The sequence below is a fragment of the Anabrus simplex genome, chromosome 2, assembly GCF_040414725.1.
Source record: "Anabrus simplex isolate iqAnaSimp1 chromosome 2, ASM4041472v1, whole genome shotgun sequence".
Lineage (NCBI taxonomy): Eukaryota > Metazoa > Arthropoda > Insecta > Orthoptera > Tettigoniidae > Anabrus > Anabrus simplex.
Window position 1 is genome coordinate 971,247,426 of NC_090266.1, and position 21,400 is coordinate 971,268,825.

The 21,400-nt window shown below is 38.9% G+C and overlaps 1 protein-coding gene across 4 annotated transcripts in view; it reads left to right on the plus strand.

Moving 5' to 3' along the window:
* Positions 1–866: 866 nt before the first annotated feature.
* LOC136864581 (RNA pseudouridylate synthase domain-containing protein 1) overlaps positions 867–21,400 on the plus strand; it is an 81,386-nt gene continuing 60,852 nt past the window's right edge. For all 4 annotated transcript variants that reach the window (XR_011017846.1, XR_011017847.1, XM_068226349.1 and 1 more), the window contains exon 1: positions 867–1,996. Coding sequence is in view for 2 of the 4 variants with exons in the window: in XM_068226349.1 (XP_068082450.1) it covers positions 1,814–1,996 (183 nt within the window). In the remaining 2 variants the exon portion in view is untranslated. The remainder of the gene's footprint in view (positions 1,997–21,400) is intronic.

Below are 21,400 nucleotides of genomic sequence, written 5' to 3' on the forward strand. Positions count from 1 at the left end.
AACTGGATGGAAATGAAATCTGAATTGAATCGATAATATGATCGATCGATGTGAATTTTCTAAACATTTATTATCTTACGTCAACAACTGTGTCACACATACATTATTTAACATTATATAACATTTCTCGATGCGAATCTTGTTACTAGCATGAATGATATAGTTTGGCTTTGCTGTGTAAACAACAACAGTATTAGTTCGTAAAGTGTACCCCAGATGTCGTACAGTGATGAATAAGCGATTCATCGTTTGTGTTTCAAAGGTTGCCAATATGGATGTCGAAGACAACAGAGGTCTACCGTTTCAGCATTAGGGCGCTCAGGGCGCTCAGGGCGCTCAGGGCTCAAGAAAAGGTTCGCGTATAGTACATAATATGTAGAGTACAGTATGTAGCATGTATCTTGTATTTTATGTCCTCTTAAACAGACATGATTTTCTATGAGTGATTCCCTAATTAAGAAAACTGTCAAACGGTATTTATTCCCGCAGCCTCTGTACTTGCTTCACCACAACGCCCACTTGGTTTCAAAATCAAAAATCAAAATCTCTTTATTTGCAAATGGGGTGTCTACGTCGGTGGCAAATGGTACACTTTGGTTTGATCGCTTACCACATGACGGTCCAGTAGCCACTCTATAGTCCTATTTCTAGCTCCTTGGTCTTGGTTGTCATTTGATATCGGACACACCCCCTTTTCTCTCAGCCTTCGTTTGACAGATAGGTACAGCGTTGCCAAGCGTATCTTGTTGTTTGAATTGTAGATGGCTCTGCTCTATAGTGTATTTGTTTCTAGCTTGTTGGTAAGGGTTTTCAGTTGGCTAGCCTGAACGAAAGCACTACGGTATCTTTGTTTGTAGTTAGTTTAATTGGACAGTCGAAAACCTGTCATGACCGCTCGTTTGGAATACGATGGTTATGTGTGTGTTAAATTGTTTAATGGATAACAGTGCATTTATACGGAGATGTATTCTCAAATGGGAACGATTAGTTCGTCCTTCACTGAAGATGTCTTGTCGTATCATGGCGTTCACAGTGAATTCAATTTTATGATCTGTATCAATGAGTTTTATTTTTACTATACTCCGTGTTTCAGTGTGCAAATCGGTAATATCGGATTAGTTAAAGGTTGCGACTCGATTGCTTGTGAAAATTAAGACAAATCTTAATAATCGACTGCGTTGAGAGAGGTTATGGTAATGTTTAGAGAAGCCAAAGTTGATGGTTGTGGTTTTTCACTATGATTCTGAGGCGAATTGCAAAGTTATAAATGACGTTGGTCTTGTACTAAGTTTGTGCAGTTAGCAACTTAGGCATTCATGATTCTTTAAAACATTGATCGCTTCAGAGAAATAGAAAGTAAAGAACTAATTGATTCTGTGTAGTGATAAACATTATTGGCATTTTAGGATTTTCCAGTCGTGAAATTACGAGCGTTTCGTCCCGGTGTAACAGTGGGCTACACCTTTCAAAGGCGCTTGCGTTTAGTGCGCACTGCAGGCCTCTTATGTAGGACAATGCAGTGACGGTGCACTAGTGGAAGCATGTGCCTCCACTTGTATAAATGCCTTCCTTTAGCCTTTATATAAAAAATTGGCTTTATCACTCCCCAAGAAAACTTTGGAATTTCATATCCTAACAATTACACAAGTAGGGAGGAGGAAAATATTGTTTTCTTGGAAGCACTATGAGATCATGGTTTCATTATCTGCAGGAATTATGAAGTTCCATTTTCCTCCCTCCGTGATCTGTTATGAATAATGTGATAGAATGATGATGATGATAATGTTTGTTTAAATGCTTGTGATAGAAAGTGATGATTTGGAGTTACCTGCATAGATTCTGCGGTGCTGTGTGGCAGTGGATATCTAACACTATTCTAAGAAGACGTAATCTGCCGGCAGTGCAAGATTTGATAATACTGCATAAAAGTGAACATTTTTTGGTTTTAAACAAAGGGTATGATGTTGTAATCAACAGCAATGACCCCAAGGTTAAGGTAAGAAGTAATCTATGTGATAGAAGTCTTTATTCTGAACTTATTTAATTATATATATGTTTAATAAATTACTATAGTACTTAGGCCTACCCAAATATGTGGACTAAACTAGGGTACACCATTTTTTCAGGGGATAATAGGCTACTGTTGCAATGCTTTTTAACACTCGAACTCCACATGACAATTAAGAGACTAGACTGTGGTACGTTTGAAATTGTATAGTACGCGAACCTTGGTCTATCTTGTTTTGGTTGAGGTGATTTGTTTATGAAAAGCTACTTTTATATCCATTTATCATTGCTTCTTTTTCTCTGAACCTATGGTCGTTCAAGATACAATGTACTTAGAATGAAGCATTTGGAAATTAAAATGACAAGGGAAACTGGAGGCTGCGGAAAAAGCATATATATCACTATCTTATCCAGAACAGTTCTGCTGTGATTAACTGAAATTTGTACCTGTTATAGGCTACTGGTACCATCCCTCAGGTGACTAGTTTAGGAACAAATACATTTTTTGTAGTGAAGTTCAAATTTTCTTGTTATGTGAAGAATGATTTAATATCTCAGACTTTCGTCGCCATAAGACCTATCTGTGTCGGTGCGATGTAAAGTCACTAGCAAAAAAAAAAAAAAAAAAAAAAAAAAAAAAAAAAAAAAAAAGCATCTTTTAGTACTGAAGATGAACTCCTCAATTGGTTAATTTATGATTTCCTGTCATATATTAAGAAACTTAAAATGCATTCAGAGAAAGTAAGAAAGATTCATGAGAGAAATGTATCAGGCATAGATCTTGACTACCCAGTCCACTGTGGCCTGCGTAAAATACCTCATAAGTATACATTTCCATTATGCATTGACGAGGAACCTAACGAGCTATGACATCGAGCTCTTCTTCAGCTACCTAAGACGCCAAGCGGAATACAATGGACTGGGCGAGTTGGCCGTGCTCGTAGAGGCGCGCGGCTGTGAGCTTGCATCCGGGAGATAGTAGGTTCGAATCCCACTATCGGCAGCCCTGAAGATGGTTTTCCGTGGTTTCCCATTTTCACACCAGGCAAATGCTGGGGCTGTACCTTAATTAAGGCCACGGCCGCTTCCTTCCAACTCCTAGGCCTTTCCTATCCCATCATCGCCATAAGACCTATCTGTGTCGGTGCGACGTGAAGCCTCTAGCTGTAGCTGTGGAATACAATGACATTATGCTTCGTGTGGCAAAAGAAAAAACAGTGTGTAAAGGCTGTTTAGAACATATCTGTTCTCCAGCTACTCAAAGTCCAACATTGTGTCTTATTCGTTTTCAAGATCGAGGAGCCCTCAGATACCGAAAATCGTCTGTGGCACTTCTGCAGTGAACGACGGAATTTGTCACTTCCGCTACGCAGTACTTGTCCCGAAGAGAGTTACTAAAAGGTGTACGTTTATTTTTTCGAAAGACATGTTCAACAGTGAAATTAAGTGTGGAAAGTGTAAAGGCGACAAACCACCTCTTTTTTTTACTATGAAAATTTCTGAGACCTCTGTTAGACAACATTGCTTTGAGCCACTCAAGTAGAAGAGAGAAAGTTTTGAAACTTGATAAGAAGCCCCTCAGAAGGAAAGTTTTGAAACTTCAATGACATATCCAAGCCAATGCAGCATCGCTCTATAAATAAGGTACTGTCAATACTCGCAAAAACATTCAGTTCTTTTTATTTAGGATTTATTTTACTTATTGACATATACGGCCATGCGAATACAAGGGGGCAAGACCGCGATCCTAGCGGCTGAATGGTGAACTAGGAAGCAACCCATATCCACGAGTGCATTTCAAGGCCTTGTATTATAGCGTAGGCAACGAGGCAGACCATGTAAACAAAGGAGTGGATCAGGAACAAGTACTGACTTGTTGTAGGAAGCAGGCAGTGTGAACAAAGGAGTAGATAAGGAGAAGGAGGGGCTAAACAAGGGAGGGGAGGGGACAAGGAGAGAAGGGGTCAAATAAAATGTTTGATTTCTCTGAAATTTAATTTAGATTATATTCCTCTCTTTAGTAATTATGCGTTAGATAAAAATAATTCTTTCTTTTATAATTTCTTTAAATTCCTCTCTCAGCAGCCGTCTTTCTTTCCACATTCTTCAGCCTCACTTTAGACACCCCTTCTCTCCTTGTCCCCTCTCCCCCTTGTTTACCCACTCTCTTCCTCCCTGTATCTACTCCTTTGTTCACATTGCCTGCTTCCTACAGGAAGTCAGTGCTTGTTCTCCACCCACTCCTTTGTTTACGTAGTCTGCCTGCTTCCTCCAGCAAGTCAGGTCTTGTTTTACATCAGACATTAGAGGTTGAGTCTCATAAATAATTTTTGTCCTTTTTCATTTCTTTCCTGTATATTTATTCATTCCTAATTCTGACTATCATTTCCAGATATAGGCCTACTTCTTTGCCTGAGATCCTAAGTCAACTTAGACATCATATTATGACAAGAAGATCATAACCTTTATTATTGTTATTATATATAATTTCATGTTATAATTATTCCTACAACATTGTCTGGTATACATACCATCAGTTTTGTGTGTTTATTTTTTAAGGAGATTCCAAATTCCAATTTTTATGTCTGTAACATGTTCATTTTTTGAGATATAGGCCTACTCATTTTAAATATTACCCCATTTTCACTTCTTTACCCTCTCGCCCCAAATGGATTTTCCGAAAACAAAAGTACTACCTGTGCACTTTTTAGCGATAGATTTACACCCTAGTGCTGAAGCAGTCGACCTCGGCAATCTTCGAGATTCGTACTGGCAATCTTTGAAACACAAACTATGAATCGCTTATGCATCGCTGTGCGACGTCTGGCGTACACTTTACGTACTAGTACTGTTGTTATTTACACAGCAAAGCCAAACTATAGAATTCACTCTAGGAATAAGATTCGCATCGAGAAATATTATATAATGTTATATAATGTGTGTGTGACACAGTTGTTGGCTTAAAATAACAAAGGTTTAGAAAATTCTTATCGATCGAACATATTATCGATTCAATTCAGATTTAATTTCCATTCAGTTGGCAGTACTAACGGAACCGGAAGAGCTCCCTCCTTACTCCTCAAACCCGTACACAAATCTATCGCTAAAAAGTGCGCAGATAGTACATGTTTATTTATTTGTAAAGGAGATTGTATGTATGTTTAGTCCTCAGCCCGAAGGCTGGTTGGATCCTCAACAGCTCCGCCATCACGTGTCATAAATGGCCTAGGCATCACTGAAGAGGCATACTAGGGAAATGAGGAGTGAGGTAGTTTTCCAAATACCATTTTTCACATCTGTAACATCTTCAGTTTTTGAGATATAAGTATCCTCATAAATATGATTCAACCCCATATTTCACTTATTTTTCACCTCAAGTGAATTTTTCAAAAACAAAAAAAGAAAAATATGTGTCTTTCTTTTTTAAAGGAGATTTGAAATACCAATCATTGGTCTTTAAACTGTTAAGTTTTTGAAATTTAAAAATTCACCCTCCCTTTTCACCCCCTTAGCGATGGAATATCCAAAAAGCCTCCCTTAGTGAGTACCTACACTGTAATATAAATGTATAGGCCTACCCAAAATTTCATTCCTTTATGTCCAGTAGATTTGGCTAACTGATGATGAATCAGTCAGTCGGGACATGTTATTTTATGTAGATAGATGAATTTATCGTAATTAATATTGGGCCGATGACCTTCGATGTTAGGCCCCTTAAAACAACAAGCAAGCATAATTAATATCATTGATTGTTACTGTTCAAATTGAATGAACCCGTAAAAGTTACTTCAAAATTTCCATTTTATAGATTTAAATTCAAATTCTTTGTAATATCCTTTAACTTAAACACTCACTCAACTAGATTCTGATACATTGCAGCAAATATAGGCTAAATTCTATGCCTAGGCCCTATGCATTTTATTCCAATAGTTTCAAAATAAATATTTATTCCTGATTGTATTGATCCTGTCAAACATGTTCATACTTAATTGTGTTCATTTTCTTTTTTTTATGGGCATTTGATTTAGTATTTAAGGTAGAAGTTCAATATTGTCCTCCAGGTCATTCTTTGCTCTGCATATATGCTGAAGATAAACCAGTGGTGATTTAACACACACATACCGTACATGCACCTTTTAGCGATACATGGACACCCTAGTGCTGAATAGGTCTATCTCGGGTATCTTCGAGATTCGTATTGCCAACCTTTGAAACACAAACTATGAATCGCTGTGTGACATCTGGCGTACACTTTACATACTAGTACTAACAAAGCCAAACTATAGAATTCATGCTGGGAACAAGATTCGCATCGAGAAATGTTATATAGGCCTAATGTGTGTATGATACAGTTGTTGGAACCGCAAGAGCTCCCTCCTTACTCCTCCTCCTTGTTCAAAGAAATATCGTTAAAAGGTGCACGGACTATACCTGAACTAAGTTTTATCCTTTGTGCTGTAAAAAAAAAAAAAAAAAAAAAAAAAAAAAAAAAAATCAGTGGTGGAAAATTATCTTCACCTCACGATCTGTGTTTACAACAGTTGTTAGCATTGTCTGGCGACCTCCTCCTCCTTGTACAGAACATCGTCCTTTGTGCTTTCGCACTCTGTTGGGGGGGATAGTACTGAACTTCTGCTGTATTGAAACCAATTTGTGAAATGCTTTGTACAGTATTTGCCCCACTTCTGTTCCCTTCAGTGTTAATTGATTAAAATTGCTCCCCCTTTTAACACCCCCACTTTCCAGAATGTTGTAAAGACAACTTTTAACATTTCTTCACCATCTTCACCATTTGTTTATGCAACTTAGCACCTCTTCAAATCACTAAATTATTACAATTTTACAGTATATTGGAGCTCTTTGTGAAGGAGGTCGAAGTATAGGAGCAGGTTCTACTTCATCAGAATGAGATTAATTAGTATCACACAGTCGGAAAGAGAATGTCATACTTTATTCTAAATCACAACATGCACTCGGCACAAAGCAAAATTGAAGACTGATGGATTCTGATGAAAAGTGAAAGCATGGCACTTCTCACCAGCTGATGAAGGTCTCCTTTTGTTGCAGGCATTTACAGGTTTATGGATATGGGTATTGAATGCCAACATTTCCTGGAGCCAGGGCTTTCATGTTTAGTCCACAGATACACAATGGGTGGTGTGAATAAAAATGACCACGCACACTTTACTCGCGAATTTAAAGCAGGCACTCGCAATGAGGTGAATTGAGTAAAAACCGCCGGTCGGTAGCAGTCAGTTACAGATGACCTGTGACCTTGAGCACACACTCCACTCGCTCGAGTAGCAGAGTGTGCGCTCCAGATTTCTGGTGAAAAAGGTAAAGCAGGCACTCATTCCGGTAAGCGCCTGCTCATGTTTCCTTGAGCTAATTCAGTAGGCGACTCCAAATTATAGTGTCAAGTTCAACAGCATCGCAGAATTTATGGCGGTGGTTAATTGGAAAAGAAAATTTCATAAACTTTGCAGAGAATCGTCTCAACTTGATTACAAAGTGTTATATAGGTCCAATAGGGAACTTGCTGTATAGTTACCGGTAGCGGAGCATTTCCTTGGACACTCCAAAGAAACAAGAGGTGGTACACTAACAAAGAAAAAATGAAAATCTTATTGCGTAATGTTGGTGATCCTGGGTTTCATAGTGGAGTTGGTGAAGACATCTCGAAGCACTGTGCCAAAAACATTTTCACAGGTTTTGACATGAATAGAAATTAAAGCAGATTATCAGATAAAATTCCAACAAATGTTGCTTAGATTCAGGAAGCACAGGCTAAGTGGCAAGAACATTTTTAGCTTCCCTTATGCTGTCGGAGCTATAGACTGTACTCGTGTACAAATTCAGAAGCCACACGTTCATGGGAATGACTACATTTACAGAAAAGCGTCCCTAGCATTAATGTACAGGCCACTTGCAATGAAAAGGAAGAGTTCAACCAGTATAGATGTATCACGGCCTGACTCTGTCTATAACTCCCAAATTTGGAGGAACTCCGATGTTTGCAGAGTTATGACGCCTCTGTTGGAAGTCGAAGGGATGACAACTTCTGCAGATCTGGCTCTTTAAAAATACATTCAATTGTCAATATACTATTTTCATCATAATTAATTTTTGTTATTTATGTTGTACTATTTTCCTCAATTTATTAATGTCGTAATTTTAGGCTATGATTTCCTACCTTTCCGATGGCCGATGGTAGGGTTATTCTCCCCCTGCATTAGATTCATCAGCCGCTTCTCTCATTGTTTTAACGATATGGGTTTGTTTCCAGAATGCTTTAATTCTACTTTATATTTCAGTCTTGTTTTCACGTTTTGTCATGTTTTACCAACAGTTGTTGGGCAGAAGTATTTAAGTTAAATTTAGCAAGTAGTTACACTGAACTTCATTTATTGCACTTGTTTTCTTGTGCTTCTTATCCTGTAACTGTGACTTTGAAAACAGAATTGTATGTTCCTTTAAAATGGAGATAATAATAATGTTATTTGCTTTACGTCCCACTAACTACTTTTTAAGGTTTTCGGAGACGCCGAGGTGCCGGAATTCAGTCCCGCAGGAGTTCTTTTACGTGCCAGTAAATCTACCGACACGGGGCTGTCGTATTTGAGCACCTTCAAATACCACCGGACTGAGCCGGGATCGAACCTGCCAAGTTGGGGTTAGAAGGCCAGCACCTTAACCGTCCGAGTCACTCAGCCCGGCAAAATGGAGATAAAAGGGGACTGGAATTCCACATTGTGTTCTGCCGTGTTGAGCATTGAACTATCCGGAAGTCATCGAAGTGTTATATACACGGCACATGCACGACCTTGATCAGTGACACTGAGTGGCTGTTCAGATACTCGAGTTTACGGTGTGCTTCCGCTCTACATTTTTATTCACCGCAAATGTGGAGTGGAAGCTCATCGGCAGGGAGACACTCAGTGAGCACACGCTCACTCACTTAAACTCATTTTTTATTCACACCACCCATAATTGTAAATTCTACTAGATTTTATACAGTATTTATGTTTTACAACAAGCAAGCAAAATTCATGGCACTCTAGCCCTGACAGGTCTTGGCCTACCAAACGACCCGAAGACCTGCAGATTCGTCTGAATGACAAATCCTCTCTGCCATTATTCTTGGCTTTCTAGACCAGGGCTGTTATCTCACCATCGGATAGCTCCTAATTTGTTTTCATGTAGGTTGAGTGGACCTCGAACCAGCCCACAACACTAGACCTATTAATGACATAGCCCTACTGCGTATCATTCTTGTGGGGAATGAGCACATTAGCCTGTCTCTTACTTGAACCAGAGCAGTGAATAATAACATTTTCTATACAAATTAACTGTGAATTTACACTTGTTGAAATATAATCAGAAACGCAGATAAATTGTCATATGACTTGCATATCTGCAAGGTCATCTTGCTGCGTGGAAACCAATTCATCTTCTTCAACCCCTTCATCCTCAGCTTTGGTACCAGCTTGATATTCTATGATTTCAAATAACTCATGAACTTTTGAAGTGGGTTTATCGTTTTAATCGCACAGAACAACATCAAACTGATTAGAAAAATTGTCTGGAATTAAGGAATGTAAGAGAGAGGGGTAACAACACGGTAGTCACAGTTATGTTCTATGCAAGGGTATTGGTTTAAAGAGTGCAGGTAATGGGACTATTGCTTTGCAAGACCAGCAAGTAAAGTGTGGGATTCTTTACAGATTATTGACCCTAGCTAGAACAAGTTAAGGCTCTGTCAAACAGGAAGCGGACTGTCCACACGGACGAAATGATTGCAGGTTGTTGCGGACTGAGGTAGTCAAATAGAATGTGGACAAGTCAGGGCGAACCAGTGTGAAAGCACTCGCAATCAAGTGCGTACCAACTCATTTTTTTTTTCCTTTCTTGAACTGGTGTTATCATTTTGTTGTTTTAATCAAATATCCAGCAACTCCTGTGGGTGGGGGACACAGACGAAGAATACACCCACAGTATCCTCTGCCTGTCATAAGAGGCGACCAAGGGATGATGACATTAGAACCATGAGACTATTTGTGATCTTTGTAATTGACATTCCGCGCGTCGTACAAGTGTTCATGACCACGCAAACTATATCAATTAATTTCTCCGTATCTTCTGGAGACATTGTTCTGTGTTGGCCGCGTGAACTCTGAAAATGTACAACTGTCCGCCAGTCTGCTGCGAACTAGTGTGGTCCGCTGCGGTAGGCTGCCTTCTGTTTGACCAGGATGATGTAATATCACAGTGTACACAGTCTGCGTTGACGAAAGCGGCCAGTCCACATGCACAGTCCGCTTCCTGTTTGACAGAGCCTTTAGTAATGAAAATTTTTCTTTCAAGCATTTCCGAAAATTATTTGAAAATGTAGCATTCCATGAATGAAACATGATATGTTATTTTGTTATAGTTGTTTGTTATTTCTTTTCAGCTTCGGTGTTAGTTAATCCATAACCTCGTGGTTCTTCAGTCTATTGAAAGTAAATCACGATAAAATAAATTGGTTTTGTTGTACTGAAGAACCTCACAGTTGTAAATGAAGCATAATAGGCAGGATTCGAGTGCTATATATCGGATAATTTTTAAAAGGCTTTATTTATATACGAGATGTGCGTGGAGCTGAGAAAGGACTCGTATTTTGCGGGATGGTGTATTAACCCTTAACTGCCCAGATTATTTTATTTGAATTTTTCTGTAATGTTTTGGGATAAGTAACTTCAAATGCATCTAAAACAACTTAAAAATAAGTTATTTAAAAAGTTATTGCACAGAATTGGTGAAATTGAACGTGTCCATATGGACACACTGGGCACTTGGATAGTCACTATATCATGTTAATCATGAGTTACCCTGGATTGATTCTAAGTATCATACAGATTTCCTGGTATAAATTTATCACACGAGATTGTGAAAATATTGCACCAGAGAGACATTGTTGGCAGAAACAATCGATTTTATCTGTATTCTGAGAGTTCCTTATTATTGTAAAATCAAATAATCATTGATAGAAGATATTAGTTAACTTCTTGCTGCCTGCATTGAAGATCTGTCATACATACAGTCAGTTCATTGGTATTCACGGTACTTCGCCAAACATCAGAGTCCAACATTACATTTACCGCATTTGGTGCGTACAGCCAATGATGTTTTTGCACAGCACGCTCCTACACCTCTTCTTTTCAACCTTCACAATGTAGTGTTTGTAGCCATCATACCTGATGTCGCTTGGAACTCGCTTCTTAGATGTGGAACTTAAGCCGGCAGATGGCCTTCCTGTTGCACTAATGGGATTCTTGTATCGATTCAAGTACGTTAGTACAATTTCTCGCCTGAAATCTAGTTGGTTTAGTCTGACTCCTCCTTGCCTTTTCAACTGCCAAGCATTTTGGACCGGTACATCAATGAGCCACGACAGAATCTGCCAGTACCATTTCTTATTTCTAATGTTTATTCTCTACATGCCAGTATTCTGATCCATTCGGTCCACGCCATCCATAAACTTGTATCCTCCAATCATATCAGGACGTTCAATGCAGATAAACTGTTTATCTTTTGCCGAATATCTCTTTCCTGAAGACAATAGATGTACACCAGCGCAGGTTGATGTCACGGCCACAACAGAGTTATCCACCCATTTTACTACTAGAACCCCATCGTCCTTACACAGAGACTGTTCAAAATGTCCCCTCTCTTTCGTGATCATACTTTTATTGGGAGGTAAAGGACAGGTTTTGGGAATCCTGTTTTCCCTAATTGTACTTGTTCCACCATATCCTTCTTAACGTAGAAATGACAACAGGTCAAAACCTGTAAACAGGTTATCAAAGAAAAACAGGAAGGGCAACCTTTTCATTTCAATACTGAAGTCATCGATCATTTGAATCAACGGCATGACTGCCTTTCCAAAGTGGGTCTCATATTCGGTGTTGGGATGGCGACACTTTCCTTGATATATAGAAAAATTAACCAAGTATCCAGACGTTGTGCATAAACACCATGCCTTTTAGCTAAACCGGATTGGTTTGCCCCTATTAAATTGTTTGAGAGAATTACACCCAAAATATTTTATCATCAACTCATCGTAAGACAGCTGCTGTTCAGGGACAAAGTGTTATCTGCATTTTAGTTGTATTTTGTCAAGGAGAGGTCTAAGTTTCCACAGCTTGTCATTTAGATCAATTTTGTTGCTGTCTATACAGTGGAGGAACCGAAGGATTTGTTCAAATCCGTTTCTTCTCATAGCATTCGTTACAAACTCGTTTCTTGTATCATACTTAGAATCCCAATATAATCTTTTACTAGGGAGAGGGTTGCAACCACTTAAAATAAGGATGCCAAGGAAGCAACGCATTTCTTCACAAGTTATCAACGGATTTGGACAGTTTTTGAAAACAGCATAGTTGTTTGACTCTTCAACTAATAATTTAACAATGTCATCATCAACGAATTCTTCAAAAATCTGAACTGGGATTTTTGCACAATAAATACTAAGTCAGGATCAGGAAATGTCCTAAGATTACACTCTAAATCACCATCTACCCACTGTTTCTGCCTGTGTTTGGTCAAGTAATCAAGGTTCCGTGGCTCAGTTTCCACTTCCTTGTCAACTAGTCTCACTTCTGCTTGAGAACGAAGTTGCCGAGAATTCAGGTTGTCAGGTATACCTCCATCCTCATCCCCTGAATCTTCATCCGTCAAAATTGTTGGATCAAGAGGTGCTATGAACACTGTATCTGTTTCTGGGGAACTGTCATCTTCTTTGAAGAGAATGTCGATAGCCTCCTGAACTGTTGGATCAGAATTTAATATCCTTGACAGCGACCTACGGAGATAATAGAACAGTAGTACAGTACTTCAGTAGTACTCAGTCATGTTCATGATAATAGTAATAATAACATTTATATTATTATATCGTCGCTGGAAAGGTAAAAGGTTGTATTCCACAAAGCTCTTCCTATCAATTATTCTCCTTAAGACTGGTCACGCCTCCCAGCCACGTATGGATATGCAGTCCATCAGAACAAATTTTGTGTTCATTTTCCTATGCCCATGTGTAAAGGAAACTGAACCTTACAGTACTGTACTGTAGGAATGTACGTTTGCATTATGTATTTACGCACTCCTAGTGTACAATGCATGTAAGGTTCATTTTCGTTTAATCGTCGACATAGGAAAACGAACACAACAGACATTGTTCTGATGGACTGCGTATCCATATGTGGCTGGGAGGCGTGACCAGTCTTAAGGAGAATAATTGATAGGAAGAGCTTTGTGGAATACAACCTTTTACCTTTCCAGCGACGATATGTGCTGTTATATTTATGACCGAATACATGTTATGCATATAACACAACTGCAATGAATAGAATTTGTTACTCTACATCTGCCCACCATGTTCATATGGACACAGTAGGATAAAAGATGTCCTGAACACTGGACTAATTGATAATTTGCCATTTAGGCACATAGCCTGTAATAACTACAATGTTTTATACTGCCACAAACAACTAAATAAGAAACTTAAACAAATATGAACTAAGAAAGCTACTTACTATGTGGTCAATGTCCATCATTTCCACATCAAAGTTTAAACTCCCAACTCAGAAGCTCATAACTGCCACTCAACAATGAACCAGCAACAGAAAATAAATCATTAGATAGATTCAACTTTCCCTTTCCAGTTTGAATTGTTACCAACCCAAATTGTTAAAGACAAAAGTTACCAATGAAGAATTAGGATGATATTACATACGTGTCCGTATGGACACGCAGGGAATTTAAGAGTTAAGCAGGTGCGTATTATCAGGGTTTCTCCTTAGTTTATGAATAATATGTACTCCCATACTCTAGAACGAGCCTGGATTGTGGGTGAAATAGGAACAATTTGATGTGTGAACAGACTTCCTTTTTTTGTGTAAGACTGGATGGTAACTGAAGGAATCTCACCAAAGCTTGAATATATGTTGGTTGTATATTTCTATTTTACCATTGTAAGAAAACCACACTTGAAATGCTCCAGCAGTTAAAATTTGGTAGGCCTGTCTCCTACATTGCATTCAATCTCCTTTTGGTCTCATTCTATGTAGTCCTATAAGTTTTCTCGCATAGAGTTGGATATTGGCTGTGAAAGCCTGATCAGTTATGTCTTTGTTGTCTACTCCATATCAGTAACATACTGTACTTGTATTTGAATTAGTTATTGGTATATGTTTTCATTAGTTCATGTATTTTCATTATGTATGTTAAGGTTCAAATTCAGGTGACTGTAAAGTGAGTTTTGACCTGAAAAATTATGTGGCGTGAAGGGAATGGAAGCAGCAGTCGTCAGTAGGGGATATGGTCACCTCTTATGGCTGTGCATGCATTGCATTGTGTCTACATACTTTGGATGAGGTTATTCAGGTGTTCTTGTGATGGCATGGGCCATTCCCCTTTCACCACCATCTTCAGCTGATTGTGAATTCTCCTGTGAATATTTATATGCTGCCAAGCTTCCTCCCCCAATGTTCTCACATATGCTATAAGTTTGAAATTAGGAGAAGAAGCAAGTCAATCCATCCGTGTATATCTTGGCTAATTAAGAGCTACAGTGTGGTGTACCATAGCATTGTCGCCCATGAACAGAAGTTTGGAGTCAGTAGAACCTCTGAATAAATGCACACAAGGAAGAATGATTTCATTGCAGTAAGTTAATATTTGCTAGTTACAGTATTGTGTTCCAATATCTAAAGCTCCATATGTCCATCCTGCATTCTGCCTCCCAAGATGAGAATTCTTCCACTGCCTTATCTCTCCCTTTAAGTAATGTTTGCAGGACAACACCATGTTCCAACCTCTTGCCAGATTAACTGACATCCAGAGTCACTGCTGGGGCAAGTCTATTTTTATCAGTAAATTGTTTTTCCCTATGTTCTGCTGTCCAGTCCTTGTCTTCCCTGTAAGTACTACTGTAAACAGCTTCTCCAATGGGCAGATGTTAATAGGGCACATCATTCTGGTTATCAGGTTAACAGTCCCCTTTTCTGTAGTCTTCTGAATTTGGTAAACTGCACCACTCTAGAGTCCTATGTCTCTTTGCACTTATTGTGTAATGCTACTTGCTGTCTGAAATCTATTCCTTTTGGCTGTTGGGAGAATGTACTGGACCTCCACTGGTCCATTATACAGCTACATCTGTCGTTTTGAAGGCTTTCCATGATCGTGATTACGAAACTCTTCAGCTAGACTTGTCACACTCCATCCTCAAGCTTCCTAATCATTCTACCTCGAGTAAAGTCTCAAACATGGAGCTCCTACAAGCTTTAAGGTTATAAGCATCTCTAGGTCAAGTTTATGTGCTCTTAATCCATCCTAAGGCAATGCCTCATACTAACTTTAGTTCTGTTGTATCAATTATTAAGGATATAAAGTGTTGTTTTACATTTCGTCCAGAAGTTTTGCAGAAAGTAGAGGCTGCCTAGTCAAGGTGGTAAGGGCATGCTTTGTTTGCCTGTGAGGACGTGTGTTCATTTCGCCACTAGGAAGTAAAAAAAAATTAGAAACAAGATTTCCACTTCTGGAGAGTGACGTGGCCCTGACTTTCAGTCAGCCAACACCAAAATTGAATCTGTACCAGGTTAATTCCTGGGGACCGAGCAAGTGGTCCCCTGATTTGGGTCACGTACCTATCGGCTTGCATTTAGGAGATAGTGGGTTGGAGCCCCATTGTCGGCAGTCCTGAAGATGGTTTTCCATGGTTTCCCATTTTGATGCTAGTCAATTGCGGGGGCTGTGCCATGGCCATACCTTCCCAATCCTAGCCCTTTCCCATTCTTGTATCAACAAAGCGTTCAATATGTTAGTGAAGTGTTAAGCCAAGAGAAAAGAAAATGACAAATTGGAAAAATTGGGCCAAATATTGATATATAGGAAAAATAATTGGGGATTGGAATAATTTATCAAGGGAAATGTTTGATGAATTTCCAGGTTCTTTGAAATTGTTCAAGAAAAGAATAGGTAAACAATTGATAGGGAATCTGCCACCTGGGTGACAGGCCTAAATGGATATCATTGATGATTGATTGATTTGATTTGATTTAGATCAGAAGCAAAAGAGGTACTGCTAAAGCTTAACTCTCACATGATGGGAAATGTGGCTTCAGTGTGAGGGAGTATCTTGTAACAATGCAGTGAGTGCAATTCTTCAATGATAAGAAGTGATGTATCTACTGTAGTGAGACTTTATAATTATCTCCTTACTTTCCTGGATGAGATGGGGGAACTTTTTGAAATCTACAAAAAGTTGGTGGAGAGGAAAATGGAGACCATCCAACAGGTTATACAAGTAGAGAAAACTACCCCAAAATGTATGACAAAAGAGAAGAGGTTCTTTGATGAATCTAATTTTGAATCAGAAAATTAAACTGATTAGAGAACATGGTACAGGCGACTCCATCAAATATAGTTTCCTTTTGATGTTGGGCATACTAGCCACAGAGCTTAAGAGGCATCTTTGTGTCTAAATAGAGTTCTCTAGGAGGTTTTCATTCTTATCAAATTTGATAAAACTGGTTGTCTGTGAAACCCACAACTCTATGAAGGTAGTACATCTGCTCTACTCAGGATTTAGAGGAGTCTTTTGGAACAGAATGTATCCGTTTCATTGGCCTGAGTTTCAGCGATGGAGCCTGTCCTTCCTTACCTCTGTTGAGCAGAATGCTAAGAGACAAACACCTCTCGTTCTCATTTCTTGGAAGAGTGAAGAACTACTTAAGTGCATCTTAGATTCAGGGGCATTTGAATTGTCTGGCTGACTACCAATAGAAAATTATTTCACTATGAAACTAGGAAGTGCGAATCCTGTGTTTGTTAATAACAAAATAAAACCACTTAGCCACCGAGATTCTTTGTTATCCCAGCATTTAATTTGACATTAGTTTTTTGTTGTTAATATGTTTTTTTATGATGATTAGTAAATGTGTAGTGTATTCTTCATTTTGGACATTCTGCAACATGTTTAGCTTTGTATTTAAGAGTAATTTTCCACTCTGAACTCAAGGTTAATCATCTTTACTGCAATGTACAGCATTTTATTTGTATTATTTTTCCACTTTGCAGATGTCAGTGCATGCATTGGATAATGCTGCATGTTAAATTTGTATGTGCCATATTATGTAGTGCAGTATGACTACTAAATATGGCAGGGGTGGTGGTGGTGGTGGTGGTGGTGGTGGTGGGGGATGTGTAGCCATACTTAAATACAGGACTGGCTAAGGTCAGCGACATATCAGTCTGTTTGGAACCTGTTTCTAAAGCAGATGGTTGTAGAGAAATGTTCCTCTCCGAAGCCATCTGGATATGTTGCTTATTTACGGTGATGCTCAGTGTAATGAACACAAAACTCAACAGTTGTAGTTGGAACAATTTCCATGTAGGATGACAATTAAGATTGTTTATTGGAGTTGCAAAGCATATTTTTTATATTAGCAGTCTGGTTCCTTGAGTGTCTGATAGATTACGTGCAATCAAATACAGTAAAGACAATACGCGACACTTCTGGATTTAGCCCCGTTAAAATGGGAGACAAGTCGCAAGTGGTGCTCCCAGTGGCTTGACCTGAAAATTCGTGCTAAATTCAAATATCAATGGAAATGTATATACGGAAATGGATAAATAAATTACGTCTAGAAAGAAAGTGTTACTAAGATATTAACTTCAAAGTTTTTAAAGCAATTCTGGATAAATGAACGAAGAATTATTTAACAGGTTATTATTTAAAGACTGAAATTAGACATATAATCAAGATGTGAAATGGACTGCTGTGAAAGGGCTTGATCTTTCATTTATGCATGACATTTTTAGCTTTAGAATTCCTGCCTAAACGTTAACGGCTAGATTTTTTTTTTCCTTCTCATTTTAAAGCAGACTACCAAGCATCTGTGTCAGTGCTCGTGTTGCCCTGATACTTGCAGTGAGAAGGATTTGCTCAAGGCACAAGGAAATGCAGTCGCAGTTGCTCGCTTCTGGGCAAAGACTATTTAATACCATTTTGGCAAATATGTGTAAAATTCCTTCTGTTATATTGTTACTAAATTGTAATGTAAAACCAAATCAAAAAAAAGTTATGCTTCTGACTCAAGTAAATAAATCATATTAAAACACTTGTCAACAAAAATATCGGCACATTCCTTACACACATGATTCAATGAATTTACATTTAACAGCTGGACAATTTTTCTTTTAACTTGAAGCCTACTAACAGAAAGAAAATCTATAAATTTAGCCTCAAAAACATTCAAACTTTCCCTATAAGTAATACTTGCTATAATGCCATTACATTAGGATAAAGCAAATTTGCATCATATTGTTTCAACAAAATATGTACATTTCTTAAATCACCCATATTTTCTTCAGTGCTTGACAACGCATTACGGCATTCCAAATGGGGTAACTTGGAAGACAACCAGCCACACTCATATGCGTATGTATTTTCCTGAATTAAATGAAACCCACAGATCACACCTACAACAACACATCGGTATTGAAGGTTAACTGCTGCACTCTACAATAAAATATGCGTATTATATTTTAAGCCAGTTAAAATACGGGACGAGCAGGTCAGAAGATTATGAAGTACTATAAAAATCTCTTTGTCACTGGAAGAATATATATGCAAACACAATATTACTTACATTTTCTTGTCACGAGGGGAACGGAAGAAAGACTGCGCATTCTTCTCTACTTCATAGTTTCTGCAGCCAAACACAGCACATACCTTTCCCCTCATGTTGAGAGGAGATGTCAAGGAATGACACACGCTACTATTTAATTATGTCAACTCACTGAAAACGCATAAATAACACCAAAAACTTCACACACAAATACACGTGCTCTTATGACAGAATCAATAGTTCTCAGGTCAACCCGCTAGAGAGAGCTCTAATAGCTGTCCCTCTATGTCTCGCTGAGTGTCACGTATTGTCTGTACTGTATTTGGTGCAATAGTGAATGCGGCGGAAACCATTCTAGTCCAGGTGGACAAAGAAACCAGCTAGAGTATGTGAGGCATTGCATGTACAATTGGCATGTTCAGAGTCTGTTGCCAAATGCTCAGCTATCCATAGTAAACATTTATTGCTGGCTACGCGAACAGAGTTCACATAATTTAGAAATCATCTGAGGTTTTTCACAGATCAGAACATTGAATTTTCACAACATTCATATATGGCTGTTGAAAATCCACACTCATTGCAACAATCCTATTCTGTCAGCATTTGGAGTAGGAATTTTGGCAATCTTCTGATCTAAATCCAGCAGTTTTTTAGTTATGGGGTGCCATGAAATGTGGGCTTTCAGATGATATTGACTCCCATAGGGAACCTGAAATATTTGTCCTGAATGAGTAAATTTATAATTCTAATATACGAAAGCTGATCAAATATAAACAGGAATTATTTTTGAAAAATTATTGCATCAATAAAAAAACCATATAGAGATCACTTTTCTACATGGTGTCCTGCCTTCGATATACATTTTCTCCATCAGATTGGCAGGTTTTTGATGCCGTCCTGATAGAAAGCAGAGTGACGTGTGCGGAACCAGTTGCACAGAAACTCTTCTACACTTGCATCATCATTGAACCGCTGTTCACCTAGGTCTTGTTGGAGTGGTCCAAACAAATGGTAGTCGCAGGGTGATATATCTGGACTGTTCAGGGGTGTTTCAGAGGTGCCCAGTAATTTCATTCAGTTTTTCCCACGTTAAAGCGCCAGTGTGTGGCCTTGCATTGTAATGGAGAAGAATGGCGTTTCGGATCGGTTGCCGGCGTCACTTGTTGTGATACGCAGCTTTTTTTCATCCAAAATGCGACACTGATAAGCTGCATTAATTATCCTTTGTTCATGAAGAAAATCCACCAGCCAAACACCGGCAGAGTCCCATAAAACTGTTGCAAATACCTTTCCAGCAAACGGGCATGTTTTGGCCTTGACCGGACCTGCTTCGTCTCTTTGCCAGCACTCCATGCTTGCTTGCTTTGACTCTGGGGTGTAATGATGCACCCAAGTCTCATCACAAGTCACAATACGATGCAAGAAATCCTCTCCTTCCTTGTAGCGACACAGGAATGTCTGACAAACTTCCTGGCGTAAAGTTTTTTATTCCTGTTTGAGGAGACGTGAAACCTACCTGGCAGACAGTTTTCTGATATGGAGTTCATCTCGGATGATGGTTTGAACACTTCCGTTATTGGACATTTTGAGCCCAAATTGGCACACTGGTGTGAAATGCTGGCAACCAAAAATGAGTTAAATGGAAAATTTATAATGTCCAGTAACGGACCAATTATATTGGAATCATGAATTTACTCATTCATGACCAATATTTCAGATTCACAATGGGAATCAGTATTTATATCGTCTGATGGCCTAGCGGGCAGCAATTTTTGCAAACGAGACGAAGTCTCTCATAGTGCATTTGCACTACCGGTGGCTCCAAGTAGCCTGCGCAGTGGTTTCCACGGTATGCACTAGCCATGTGCGTTGGTAGGTGTGCTAGTTATCAACTGATTCGCCTAAATTGGCACAATACTGGGCACAAGTTGGTCGTGTGGTTAGGGGCGCACGGCTGTGAGCTTGCATTCGGGAGATAGTGGGTTCGAACCCCACTGTCGGCAGCCCTGAAGATGGTTTTCCGTGGTTTCCCACTTTCACACCATGCAAATGCTGCGGCTGTACCTTAATTAAGGCCATGGCCGCTTCCTTCCCAATCTTAGGCCTTTCTTATCCTATCGTCACCGTAAGACCTATCAGTGTCGGTGCGACGTAAAGCCAATTGCAAAGAGGACTTGGCACAATAGGGTGAAACGCTGGCAACCAAGAATGAGTTAGCTGGAAAATTTATAAGGTCCAATAATGTACCAATTATATTGTAATTATGAGGCCCTTGAAATCGGACATTCTTCAGCGGCATACAGTACTTTTCAAGCAGCAGAAATAGAATGCTACAGTGCAGGTGTATTGGGATGGGTGTTGCTAAAATGGTTGTAGATATCATGACAGTAGAGAAGCCAAATATGATCTTTTCAAACAGTTGAACTTGGTCGGACCCACTTCGATGGACATTAGCCCTACTGTACTCGAGCAAAAGAAGCTGGCTAAAAGAGGATGATAACTTTATCTCCTCAAAGAATCTGAAGTCTGTTGTTGCACTATCTTTTCTTCACTGAAACTGGATAAAGTGATCTGAACAGTGTGTCTTTGTATTATATTTTTAAGTGGTGTAGGCCTACTCAAAATGTAAATATGTGACTATGTTTAACTGCTTTTTTCCCCCCACAAAAACATACGGACATAGTAATAATTAAATTTCAGTGTACTGAATGAGTTGCTTGCTC